The sequence below is a fragment of the Ceratosolen solmsi genome, unplaced genomic scaffold, assembly GCF_000503995.2.
Source record: "Ceratosolen solmsi marchali unplaced genomic scaffold, CerSol_1.0 scaffold45, whole genome shotgun sequence".
Taxonomy (NCBI): domain Eukaryota; kingdom Metazoa; phylum Arthropoda; class Insecta; order Hymenoptera; family Agaonidae; genus Ceratosolen; species Ceratosolen solmsi.
Genome location: NW_011948436.1, coordinates 2969472 through 2984572, shown reverse-complemented (window position 1 = coordinate 2984572; position 15101 = coordinate 2969472). Strand labels below are relative to the sequence as shown.

The window sequence follows — 15101 nt, the reverse complement described above, 5'->3', positions numbered from 1 at the left end:
TCGTAAATCTATGTTTAATAACGTGATATTAGGTGGCCGACAGACATTAACGAAATTGTGAAAATAATGTCGACGAGTGTTTAGGAAATATATTCGACTGCAAAAATTGTTATCGCACTGACACGCATAACATACAAAGCCATCTAAATATATTTTGTCTATAAAAAGAATCTTACTTTCGAAGTTTTCACGATTTGAGACTTTTGTACTTGCCCTCGAGTAAGAATAAAACGTACAAACAAAAAAAAAAAAACACAAAAAAAAATACATAAAGTGCGCGAATGGCCTTGACCGACCAAAACGCACAATTTTCTTAATACGTGCTTTATACGAGCGGTAGCGAGACGTTGCGTTTTATTATAGAAAATAAAAAAAGAAAAGAAAAATACAAGCTATATTATCAAATTTTCATATTAAAATTATATATGAAATTATATAAAAGTAGCCGATAAAGTATCGGTACGTGAAATGTCCGCTGTTGTGGAGAACTTTTTACGCAATGACAATTTTTTGACTGTGTGGAACGTGTTATCTAAAGATCATTGTTACTAGAGGATGCAAGGAATATACGATAGAATAACGATTGCGATCATGTACTTAGTATTATCTGGTATTATAATATTGATAAGAAGGTATTGTAAGAAAGAGCAGAAGAATGCCGTCGATTAGAAAATGCAAATTCGGAATAAACATATGCAAGAAATAGTGTAAATATTTAATTAGATATTTGTATGGTATTTACGCGTTATCCACGTAACCTTGGAAAGTCATCCTTTTGTATTTTTCACTGTCGCGAGACGAACTTTTAAGCAAGTTGATAACACTAGTTTTTAAAATATAACGGATAACGAAGCCATGAAAAACACGTCGGATACAATAGTTTCATATTAAAAATTTTACAATAATTTTGCAATCATAAGTATTGGCTTTGAATTTTCTCAAGCTCGAAGTTTTTATGGTAATTTTGAAAATTTTGTAATCTTGTAACATCAAGATGTCGATAAATGTTATGCAATAATTAATGTAATCCTATTGTTTTGCAGCGTTCTTAGTTTTATCTATTTCTATGGATATAATACCAATATACAAAAAAAAAAAGCTAACGAATAACATTATTTTTATTGCTTCAATTACGGCGATGAATATAATAATTAATTAGAAATTATGTACAATTCTACGTGCGCATTGTTCCAACTATTTATAATATTAAGAGCTATGCAATCACAAACAAATAAAGTTTTCAAGCTACTACAGATAATAATATTTTTTCTTTATAAGCTTTTAATATATTGCCAAACTAACATCCTGTATAATTTGATTAATTATATTATGCCTAGAAAACATTTGTCTAAATAAATGAAATATGTACATGAAAATGTTAGTTATTAAATTTGATGAAAGAATATCATAAAGTTAATGGTATAAAAATAGATCAAAGAATTACTTCGTTGAATTTTATGCGATTAAAATAATATTTATCAATCGTTAATCAAATTTATTAAATATAGAGACGCAAAGTTTGCGTAATTGTGCGTAAACTTATAAAAATAATTGTAAAGCATTTTTTAAGTAAAGTAATTAATCAATCAATAGGACAACAGCTTATAAACAATTTGTTCTATGTCAAAACTGCCATAATTGTACGCCATTTCGATGCCATTAACGCGATTAATTATACATACTTAGTTTATCTGTTTATTTGTATTGATATGCACTTGGTATATAAATTCATTAAAAATTAAAATGGATTAAAAATAAATTACATATATTTTGATAGCGATACACGTTTTCATGATTGTTCATAATTGATTTTTCAAAAGTAAAATGAAAGTTAATCTAACGTTGGGATTACAATTTTCCAAAATAACGTTAAAACTGCTTTATTATAGATCCGGTGCAGCTATTTGAACGGGAGATCGTAACATTATTAAATTATAGAAAAATAGCTTCAAGCTCATAATGTAAGTATTTTGCAAAAGTTAACACAACCGTAATCAGTCCACTTGAAGTATAGTGGAGACGAAGTTTTTAAATTTTTCTTGGGACACTTTTTTCTTTTTGTATGAAAACATTGTAAACAATTTCACCAATATTTTCAAAACTTCAATCAACTACACACGCACACCACTCTGTGAGCAGCTATTTAAAAATCTGCGCGTCATTCTACGAAAACGGTACACCAAATGAGGCGGCAAATTCAAATTATAATGCAAGCTTCTCACTTCCTTTGATTGGCTAAATCAATATTTCTTTTTAGATGTAATGTTCTATGTGAAATTTAATATCATCACGCGTAATGCCATTTCTTTCGCATTGTTAATGACGTTAAATAAATGTAGTTAATAAAAAAATTAAGCTATTGCTCTCAATGTTATTTGTTGGAAATATATGTGTATATATATGTAAATTTCTTTATATTCTCTTAAAAAAAAAAAAAAAAATAAAAAAAAATCGAATGTATGACTTTAGCTATACCTGTAAAAGATCGAGCTTAAGGTGATAAGAATAAAGAAAAATATAGAAAAAAATTAAGTTCCAAAGTTCCATACACGGGCTCCTACATTAATTCGTTATTTGCTAACATTTTCAGTATTGAAATTAAACTTGAATTACCGTACTATTGAAACAATAATTGCAACAGCAACAAATCAAGTCGGCACGTTAAAAGCATTATATCGACAATAGAATCTCTTAATAAATTTAGACTTGTTGTATGATAGGCCAATCGACTGAATGACATATAGCGCTAATTGTTAAATTTTGCCAACACTCGTTAAAACTCATAGCGACGTACGCTCGCTTGACTGCGTTACAAAATAATATCTGGCCGCATAGGCCACTTTAGAACCAAATATACCAATATATTCCTCGTCCCCGCCCCACCCCCAACCGTCAATATGGCCAAGAAGATGCTTCCTAATCAACAATTCAGCTCGTCAATTTGACAATGCATCGCGACATTATTCCAATACTATTTAAGAATTGCTTATTTCTTAGTGATAAGTTGCCATGCATGATAAATCGACGTATCGGACATTAGAGAAGCGATCGTTAATCATCGTACTCGGAAAGCCCAATAATTGAAGGATGATGGGCAAAAGTCCCGCGCCACGAATAATATATCGATTAAGCTCTCGATTAATTGAAATATAACTGAAATGCCATTACTCGTGCACGCGTGGTCGAGCGTAGCTTGGTGGCGAACCTCCACGGTCCGACGCAGCGTTCGAAACTACCCGACGTGCCGGCTCAAATTAACAGGTCGAGTCCTCCACGAGAGATTGCGCGCGCGCGCGCGCGCGCAACAACAATGTCACCTTCTTCCGCGCGTTACCGCTCGCCCCGCTCCACACAGTCGACTAGACGAGACACGCGCGCTAGAGATCGAGCGTGTGGTGGATGTGGGTATGGAGAAATAAATAAATAAGGGGCAAAAGTACTAACGGGGGGGGGGGGGGGGGGGGGGGGGGGGGGGGGGAGAGGCTAGTACCGGGCAGCAGTGGTGCTCGTCGCTGGTGGAGCTGGACTTGAGCGAGCGCATGCTGGGATGTCTGTTGCAGTGTCTCGTTTGCTGGGCCCTGAGCTGACGGCCGGTGCTCGGTCGCTGCGTAGGTGGCGATTTGTCCCGGAAGCTATCCGCGCTGCCGTGGAGGCTGCCGCCGCGACTCGTCGCTGAGCAGGGACCCAGGAGTCGGCCGCGTTCCTCGTACGGCGAGTCCGAGTCGTTGTCCAGGTGGCTGCACGAGCACGACCACAATGGGTTAGTCGTGAGTACTCGATTTCGAGCGGCTGGGGACTCGAGGGGACGATAGGCCGTGGGATGGTGTATCACTTGGTGTGGTTGGTGGAGAGAGGGAGAGAGGATCGAATCTATTCTTCTTTTAGTGACGAGGAAAAGGGAGAAAACGAAGCGTTTGTTGATGTACTTAGTCGGGAGTTTAATGTACATTAGCGTGGCTACTTGACGGTGCTTGACAGACTTGCTCAAGTTGCAGGATTTGTTGGGTGCTTACGGGATTCTCATGCGTGGAATATAAGGATATATGAGGTTGGGTGTGTGGCATTTGATGATAAATTTCGATTTATACGCTGATCTTTGGTTATAATTTTTAAATTATAATGTGATAATTAGCGTATTATTAGCAAGACCAGCGGAACTTATTATTTGCAAAATTTTATTCTTGATAATACTTGAGTAACTTTAATGAGCGTAAGTCATAATTCTATGTAAATTAAAATATATTGCAACACCGTCATATCATTGTGTTATATTAATAATATAAATCGTATAAGTTAGTTGAATTGAATATTTACATTGATTTGAAAAATTAGTTAAACGAAAAGACAATAACTAATTTATCTTTAGCGCGACATGCCGATAAACTTTTCGATAAAAGCATCTTGTAGAGTATAAAAGGTACAATTATTATTTAAAAGATAATGTTTATAAATTTATAATATAAACAAGACTAACAGAATATCTTGAGAACACATTTAAGGATTTTCTTCCGAATTAATAATAACGAATGGAATTAAGAATGAGACTTAAATTAATGATACAAGCGAGCTGAAATTCAAAAGTGCTTTAAATCTAAATTTTAACGGAGCTGTATTCTTTTTAGCAAAAAAAAAAAAATTGAAAATTACAGTATTTCAGTGATTAAACACTAACTCTACGTAACTTACACACGGTTTGGCTATAAATTATCTCATTATTTGCTATACTTTATTTATAAAAATAGCAGCTTTATTAGTTTTCATCCTAAAATATATTATAGAAGTGCGCGCTGCGTTCAATTACAAATTGTCGGCTAAAATTTTAAAACGATAATATTATTTATTATGAGCCATGTCTCCTGATATTTTTTCATGAAATGGAATTCGTATGACATTTCATTTATTTCTTTATTGTTAAGCCGTACGACGTATAATCACAATTTTCGTATCATTAATAGCAGCGATTTAATGAAATTCAGAAAATTGTTAATATCCATAAAGAATAAATGATTTATTTTTTCTAATGTTGCGCTTAATTAATCTAAAAAGACGAGCACGGATGTGATAGAATTATGATCTTTCTCAATATTTAACATTTTTACTTTTTGTAGCTATAAATTTTGATTATATACATATGCGATAAGAGATATAAGAAAAATATTCTTCTATAAATAATTTTATCAAATATTCAAATTTGATTAATGTTAGTTAAAATAAAAAAGAAAAGAAAAAAGATTATAAATCTATTCAGTTGATGTAACTCCTTATAAAGCTAGCATATTGTTACATATTTCATGATCTAGGAATCTATCTAGGAAAGAAAAATTTTGTAGTATAGTTAATAATAATTTTATATTATTCATAGTTTATGATGTAATTACAAAAATGTTGACAATTTATCGATATATTATCTGAACGATATATAACTTATAATAAATATTCCCTTTTCAAAGATTATCAGTTAGATCCATTAATATAAAATCTTTTATAAATAAAAACATTTATATGTTTGATATTATATACAAAATTAAAACTGCAATGGGCAGTCCTAGTTTGGAAATATACGAAAAGTGTATTTACTTTTTATCGCGGTAGCTTTTATTAAAATAATGTATAAAATTAAAGAAAATATTTTTGAAAAATTTTGTTTTCAAACAAATCCGAAGTTTTTTCTTTTTTTTTTTTTTATATTATTTAATAAAGATATTATTTTAATCTATTGCACGAACGTGTGTTAGTTGGCTTTAATTAAGTCATAAATTATAAAACAAAATTCCAAACAATTTATTCTTCATTAAATATAGTATTCAATTTTTTTTTTAAATTATTCACTATAATAAGTTCCGATGCGCCTGATGCTATAAACAATACAACTACAAATACATATAAAAAAAAAAAAAAATGTTATTACCTGGTGCAATAATTTTGCCAAGATAATCGTATCAATAATAATTATTCATTTTAAATTCAATAATTACATTGCAATAATAATTACATTATTCGAGTTTATGCACTATATATTTAAAATTTCGAAGCTGATAATAATGCAAAGACTTTGTTAATAGAATATCCGTTACACTATTTAAAATTAACAGTATTTTCATTAACGTTATCAACATTTTTCTCCTGCTAATTAGCTTTTATAAGCAAGAAAGAAATGGATGATTCATGACAGAATGTTTAAAACATTTTTAATGATCATTCGTTATAATTTTCTTCAAACATTATTGAAAATAAGCATTCGAATGCTTTAGCAACTGAACGTTAAAGCACGGAAAACCGTATAAATACTATTAATAGAGATATATAAATAGAAAAACAACACCGCCATTACGCGTAAATCTAAAAAAATGCTCTCTACATTTATTAAGCAAGGAATGGAAAAATTTCCAATTCTATCGGTAAATCTACCTGTTTAAACAATCGTTGTTTAAGTCATCGGAACTCTCCTCCTCCATCATCGTGCTCATTTTGCGCAATTGGCTATTGGATTTAGCCGCGACCTGTGCCAGACTCTTGCTCGTGTGCGTACCCTGGGAATTCTGGGCATTATGATGGGCAGTCTGATGATGCTGATGGTGATGGGACTTGGGCGGGTGACCGTCGCCGTGGACGGCTGAAGGCTTGGACGTCGTGGACTCGGCGGGCGACGTCGCGGCGATGACGGGCTGATCGACGACGACGACGCCGGGATTTTTCGTTACCGACTCTGCCTTATCGCTCGGCGTGGCGAATGGTTCCATGATGTCATGACGCGCCGTCGCCTGACCTCGCAACAGATACAATTTTTTCAAATTTTTAATTATGGTAATATCCTGCCAATTACTTGACTTAGTCGGGCTCAAGAAAGCTCGTTCGCTTCGATGAATATAAAATTGGTAAGTAGTTGGTTGGATGTATTTATAAAGTGGCTTTCTATTGAGGAAAAGCAGGTATGTGAGGAAAGAGAGTATGATTAATGAAGCTTTGACGTGGTATTTGAAATAGGCTGATGTCGTTAATTAGCCATCTTCGCGTTTAATACGACTGAATAACTAATGGCTTTATGAACCGAAGAAGATTTAACATTTTATCATCCACTTCCATTGGTAATAATTTGTATAATACATGTGTAACGTTCATTGTAACACACGATATGCGTATATTTTCTAAATGTATATAAAGTGCCACATCATTGTTTATTTAGTTTTGTAGTGGATGAAAAAAGTCATTTAAAGAAAAAAATATGCATTATAAAATATATTTTAAAGATTATAAATAAATCATTATTGAATAAATTTCAAATTATTGTGAAAACTTATTTTTCAGTGAGAATGGAGACGATAGCAAGACCGTTGAAACAATAATTCCCATGTCAAATAATAACATTAAAAAAGATAAACTGAATAATATTTCAGAATAATGTGTTTTGAAAGGATTGTTTCTACTTACTAGAAATGAAGGTGACATAAAGTAAGGGACATGTATGTAAATGAGAATGTTAACAATATTAATTTAATAATATACCGTTTATCTAAGTCATTAAAGTCTAAATAGTAATTATTAAAAGACTTTTAATCTACTTTATTTCATATAAATTTTTTCTCCATAATAAAGTATGTAACTTTAAACTATGTCACACGTACAAAGATTTGAATAAAATTTCTTACAAGCTTGATTAGAAGAATTTAGATATTAACTTTATCAAATATTACAAAAAGATAAATTTCTTTGCTTCCCTTTCTCAATAAAAATTCTATTAATCTCGCTTACGTGACAAAGACGCATACGTAAAATCTATTTAACACTTTTCAAAAAATATCTGAATATTTCACAAATATAGTTTTTTAAAGATCTTGTAATTTTTTTTTCTATGTTATAATAGCTAATTTATTTACACGTAAGCATTTAAATTTAGATATATTGATCTAAAATAATTTTTACACATAAATTATTTTTCATTTGTTTAAATTATTGAACATAACTTAGATTATCTATAACTTGGGTCACTAAAAAAATTATGAATTACTTATATATTTATCTGGTTTTCACAATAAAAGCATTATTGCTGATTTCAATATTTTTACTTATTCTTAAACAAGATTATTTAATACAAATAATAAACTATTTTTGCAATACATTTCTGTAAAAATTTAATGGCTTTGTTATTATTCCACACATTCAAATAAAGCATTAAATTTGTTTCTATTCATAATTTTAATTTTTATAGCTTAAACTCTGAAAATAACTTAGACATTTACTTGTCAAATAGTTCTAATTTACTTAATAATATACAGTGTATATACTATAATAGTTATATCTATTCTCTAGGAAAAACTAGATATTTTGAGAGTATAAAGTACTTTTTTAATACTCGTAGTAGTTTTCAGTTTAAAAATATTATTTGCTACTCTACTTACGAAAAATTAAGAATTTTTCTTTGCAAATAAGTTAAAAATTTTTATGCAATTTTTATATAATATATGGATTAATTGGGCTGATAACTTTTAACATAAAATTAACAACACACGCATTTATTTTAAAATTCTCTAACGAAATATGAATTTTTTTCTTTTAATAATTTAAAATATATTAACTATTAATAGCATAAATTTATATTTAAACATTAAACGATTAGTACAAATGAATTTTACAGTTAGAATTGTTACTATAAAGAAACTATCGTAATACTGAATTTTTTTTTAAATGATTTTGGATAAGCCATGATGAATATTGAAAATAAATTATTTCTAAATATTTAGATGAGTATTTTTATATTCACATCAAATAATATAAATAAAAAATAAATAAAATATTAATTACCAATTACTCTACCGTTACTTTTCTTAAATTGATAATCTTTGCTGTTATATATATTTTTATAATATAGATTATAATATATATATATATATATATATATATATATATATATATATATATAATATAGAAATTATAATATAATTTCATAATATCAATATATTTCATACAAACTATTAAATAATAGGCTTATTAGTAGTAAATTATACAAGTAATAATAATACACCTTTTTTTATTACTAAACTCTAAAATAAATTGTGAATGTAAAGTAGTTTTGACATACAAGATTATTATTCATCAAATTATATAAATATTATTGATATGATGATAATGATACTAGAGATGGCAACTAGAGATTTTAAAATTACAATAATCTTTATTTCTTTGTAATTATTTTCACGATATTTGTGTAGGAAATTAGTTATTAAGCTAAAATTAGGCGATTGAGTAATATGAAAAGTTAGTTCGGTATCTTAAATATTGCAGAAAATATCATTAATATTTAAATTTCATTCAAATTATAAAGTTTTTATTTTAACAGATGATACGAGATAATATCATAATATATTTCAAAAAAATACTAAAACTAATATAAACGTCGAAGAAATGTGTTTAATACACAGTGAAGAAAAATGCTTCAAAAATACTGCAAAAATAAAATTTTTGAAAGGAGATTATAAAATTAATAGATTTATTTGTCATAATTAATCATTTGATATAACTTTTCTATCATATATTTATAAACGCAAATTCTCGATGAATGGAGAATTAAATAAACATTATCATAAGTGTGTCAGGAAAAGCGATTACTCACCGATCTTCTGACTATCGATTAGATTTATTGATCCGATCAGATCATTATGTCGTATAGCTTAATACGTTGATCGACGTTTGTTTTATAAGACTATTAAAAGAATATTACACGGGAGCAACTTCGTTAGAGTAAATAAAAAATTTTATTAATATATTGAAAGCAAATGTGAAGAAAGACAGTATTTAAACAATAGATCAATTGCCTTGGTTTTATTAAATATATCCTTGATTATTTATTAAAACGACAATATTTACTATTTTTATAATTCATGTTGTAAATTATTAGTTTCTAACTTTATTTTTTAAGTAAAATTGTTTTAAGGTAAGACTATTTTACACAGTATATTTTGTATACTAGTGACTGCATTATTTTCACAATATTCAGTACATAATTTTATTAAATAATATTTCAATGTAATCATAAAGGAATTATATATCAACATTATAATATAATTTATATCTTTCCCTTCATTTTTCATAAATATTTTAATAAATATATTAGGTATTATTAAATTTGTATTAAATTAATTACGATTTTTCAACAGAATATTTTGAAAATATCATACCTATTTATTCCATATCATTCGATTTACGATTTTAGTAAAGTATTCGAGTCTTAATCACTATTATCAATTAATTAATTGAAGAAATAATTTATTACAAATCAATATAACACTTGTGATTGATGATTAAATAATAATATTGTTGCGCTAAAAATATTTTAATTTATTGTTGTATTAAATTGTTTAGTAAAGAAGAGAGCTTAAAAATATTAACTCTCATTAGTTATTTCATTTTATCTAATATAATAAAAGTAAAAAAAATTATTCAATTTATGCATAACTATATACTTTGTTGGAATGATAAACGTTTCTTAAGAGAATTAATTATTATCCATTAATGAATTGATCAATAAATATATAATAGGTAATGATAATAAATTTGTTGTCCAATGTACGATATCAATAATAGGAATAATAATAATATATTTGAAACAATTTTTTAATTTTCATTATTACAATAGATATAAAATATGTACAGTACTATTGAGAAATATATTTGTTCTCTATATTTCTGTTCATTGTTATTAAAGTTCTTAATTATTATTCATTAACTTATTCATAGCTATAAAAGTTCAGTCAATATTTATTATTTCATTTTAAAACGATTATAGCGTAAAAATTGAATAAAAAAAATTGTATATTTCAATAACTGTTGTTATCCAGAAGGAAAATAATATTGTTCAAAACAAATTGATAATTTGATAAATTATTATTAAAATAAAATCAATATTTTAGAAAATGCCGTTTAATATTTTGCCTTAAATATTATATATATATATATATATATATATATGTATATCATTATCAATCGCAAATTATGTCTCGCTTTCATATTATTAGAAAGGATTATATTTGAAATAAGAAATATTTTGAAATTAGTTTTGAGCATTGTCATAAGACATTATTTCAAGCTTAAAACTAGTTTTTACTTTAGTAGTTTGCTTCACTTAAACTTTATAATAAAGTAAACTTGCAATTGACTAGTACATAAAATCATTGTCATTATTTGCATTTAAAATTTGAGTTGAATTTTTCACGAACTAAAAACCACCATATTGCCTTCAAAATATAACTCTAAAAAATTTACTTCATATCACATGTCATGTTATTTTCCATTGTTTCTTGGGTTTTATTGAAGAAAATTCAAATAAATATTAGAGATAAATTCATTTTTATCATTAGAAATTTTTCAAGAATATATTTTTACCATTCTTTTATAATATCTAAGTAAAATATGATTGCTTTAACAAATATTTCTTTATAAATTTATCTTGCTTTTACACAATTGGTATAAAAAATTTCTTATTTTATCAACCGTCTGTTGTTGGGTATTCAGTTTTGGAATTTTTTTTTTAAAATTCTTTTGAACAGTAATAATAATTGTGATTACGTGAAAAACAAATCTTTAAACGAAAATCTCCAGTTTTGTTATAAAATATATTAAAAGCAAATGTTTATGAAATAAGAGACAATAAATGTATATATCTATAAAATTGTAATAATTAAAGATCTATTGACCAAGTTCATTATGCGGCTAATGATATTTACAAGTTGCTGGCAAGTATAAATTTATCAGATTTCAAAATACTTTTTTGATACTTTATATCTTCACAACATTGAACTCATTTTATTCTTATTTTTTCAAAGCTATTTTCTTACTGAATTTATGCCTTTTGTTTCTAAATTAATTTTTTATTTTATATTTCTCTCTCGTTCTATATTCAAATAAATTTCGAAGCAATGGAAATTTATTTTTCAAAATGTTTTTTCGCATTAAACGTTGTTGCTTTAATTTTATGAATTCTCTGTTTGAATATAAGCATTATATTAAATATAACAATATATTAAATATAAATTATTTATTTAGCAACAGGTTTGTAAGAATATAAAATTTAACGGTTTTTTCAATAAAACCAAAATGTAACCGAAAACATTTATATGATTGACGTACACGTAAAAATAAAATATATCGAATTACAAATATATCGTATACAAATAAAATTCTATATATTTTATATATATATATATATAATTTATTTTCTAATTATTTAAGCTTTTAAAAATTCATATTATTCTATACTACAAGCAAGTATTATGATTATTATCATTACGTATTCCTATGTGTAGATAATACAGAACAAAGGTTAGTATTTCTTAGATTTTAAAGAAAAAAAAAAGAAAAGAGTTTTCCGGAAATCTTAGAAGAAATGCTTACCGACATTACATTTAATTTTATGTTATCAATCTTTTATTGAATTACGAAGCATATATAATTACACCAGTGAGTTGTATGTTTTTATAATTTTATAATAATATAATATTACAGACTGATAACTGATATACATATATTTGGATTCGCAATTTTCACTGTTTTTTTTTCCTATTATAGTCAATTGAAAATTATCGTAAATTCAAGGGCAAAAAAAATCAAGCACTTACTTTCATTCCTGACAATTAGTATCGGGAAAGCATTAATGGTTATCAAGTTTGATCTACTACTTTACGTGAAAAAACGAAAAAGACATGATAGTGCGATAAAGGCCAAAGATATGAGGCCACCTCTTATCAACCGAATGAATCTTATCGATGACTTAGTGTGTCTGCTAATGATTTCGCAAACATTATAATATATTTTCCCCCTTAATCAGCAAGGTTTCTGATATTCAGTTACGATATATTTTCGTAATATTATTCTTGTCATTGCAAAAATCTCGAATGCTTTTTTTTTTTTAATTTTCCTTCATAAATGATACTTTACATTATCTAAGGCTAAAGTTTAAGACTATCGATCGATTATCCTTTGATTGGCAAACATTGTAACGAGCTGACTATATTTAATTCCTAGTTTTAAATTAGAAATAATACTTTCAAAAAACATAATATTTCCAAAATGAAATGAATACAATAAATTATTGTCAATTAATGAATTTGAGAACATTTAATGCTATAATTTATACTAATAAAATTATACGAGTACTTTGATATTTATATACTTATAGTACACAATAGTTTATATTAGAAAATTTATGTGTAATATGATAATTATGTTAAAAAAAGTGTATTACGATTTTATTAATACTAACTATTAATACTGTCAGTCTATGTGAATATCGATTCATCCCAAAGAAAAAAAAAAAAAAAAAAAACAGGAAAAAGTTTAGTTATTTTTCTTAGTGATTAAAGAAAATATAATTATTTTCGTATTATATCGTAATAATATTGTCTGTATAAAGATATTTGATGAGAGCAATTTCAATCTATCGGGACGTATGGAAGAGCTTACAGACATTTTCATTTAACTGTGTACTTAATCAATAATTATAATGTTAATGTAATTATCAATTCAGCTGATAAAGTAGCTAGTAAAATTATAAATATTAAAAATTATTTTCTATTTTATATTCAAGCTAATGTACAATATATATTATAATTTAATAATGGGTATTTACATTTTTATTTAATAGCTTGAATAACTGATATATTTATAGAGTTAGGTCAGTTCAAAGGGGGCACTGAATGATTTCAATTTGGAAATGTTAACTATTCACTTTGATAGTCCAGTCATTAGAAATAAAGACGCGATGGTGTGCACTAATTCTTTTCTCGTTAGTGTGCAAATTCAAATGTAAGCGATGCATCAAAATGCTCGTCATATGCCATATTAAGTTAAACAAATTAAATAAAAATTATTATGGCAATTAATCGTGAAAAATAAATGTCAATTTTATTATTAAAAAATTTTCAAACGAGATAATGAAGTATTAACCCTTTAAAAAATATCACTCTAAACACAAATTAGAATCATAAAATTTCTAGTTATTTGTGCAACTAATAAATATTAAATATATATAATAGGCATAACACAATGCAGGCATTTAAAAATAATTATAATTAACTTTTTTACTTGTTTTTCAATGCTCATTAACGAATGGCAGACTTTTAAAATTCCCTTTTTAAACTGTTCACATATCAACAATTGTTTATATTTTTCTCATATTTCCGACTACTAATCCTCACAGCTTCATTTTAATCAGAGTTCCTATACTCGTTCATTCGCTCACTTAAACGGATTTCCCGTTCTTCACTTATTGAGTTTCTTTCGACCAATTTAACGGTAATTTATCTATGAATAAAATTGTCGTTCTTTCAGCCGAAGCACTATTAGCTCTCACAAAATGAGCTTGACAAGGGAATGAAAGCCTATGGGGCCCATTTCGTGAAAACAAACTATCACTTCAATTCAGCAATATTGTAAGTCAAATCATGCATGCCGACGAGTGAAAAACACGTGTACAAGTGGCGATCTCGGGTTGTGGACTCGTTTCTGTATGTACAAGTGCGCGCACGTACGCTCGTCGCATGATAACACACTCGTTGTCCGCGATATGTGCACACTGACGCCAGAGTACTTTGAATTATACAATCCTTACGCCCGCGGCGCAGGGGTTACGCGTCAACGTGGTGCAATGACTGCTCGAGCGTATATTAAAGTTATTATAGCTGTATGTGCGCGCGCGCGTGTGCGTGCGAGCGCGCGTGCATGATAACTCGAGCCCATGGGTGTTGCCGTAAAAGTTTCTCCATTTTCTTGGTCATCGACGACTCGTATTTGCTTGTGCTATTGAAGTGCCGCCTTCCACAATGGCAAGGCACCCGCAGCAAATATTACTTTCATCGTTTCAACAATTGAAAATTCCTTAAGCCCAAAAATATAAGCATTTACGTAATTGTCGAGACATTCATCTTCCAAATAATTATCAACAAGCCAGACGAAGTTTAATAATACTTTAGTAAAATGTAACTCTTTGCTCGTTATTTCTAAAGTAGGCGACACTTAACACGAATATTTTTAAGATGCTTAAAAATATTTTAAGGCTTTTTAAAATTTTTACTATCAACTTCATATTTACTATAGACGACCGTAAAACTCTT

At 27.9% G+C, this 15101-nt stretch overlaps 1 protein-coding gene across 1 annotated transcript in view; it reads right to left on the bottom strand.

Annotated features, from left to right (window-relative positions):
- ine (solute carrier family 6 member inebriated) overlaps window positions 1–7449 on the bottom strand; it is a 33335-nt gene extending 25886 nt beyond the window's left edge. The window contains 3 exon segments of the mRNA XM_011503205.1: window positions 3491–3737; window positions 6409–6766; window positions 7429–7449. Coding sequence (XP_011501507.1) covers window positions 3491–3737; window positions 6409–6740 — 579 coding nt within the window. The 5' untranslated portion in view covers window positions 6741–6766; window positions 7429–7449.
- Window positions 7450–15101: the final 7652 nt, after the last annotated feature.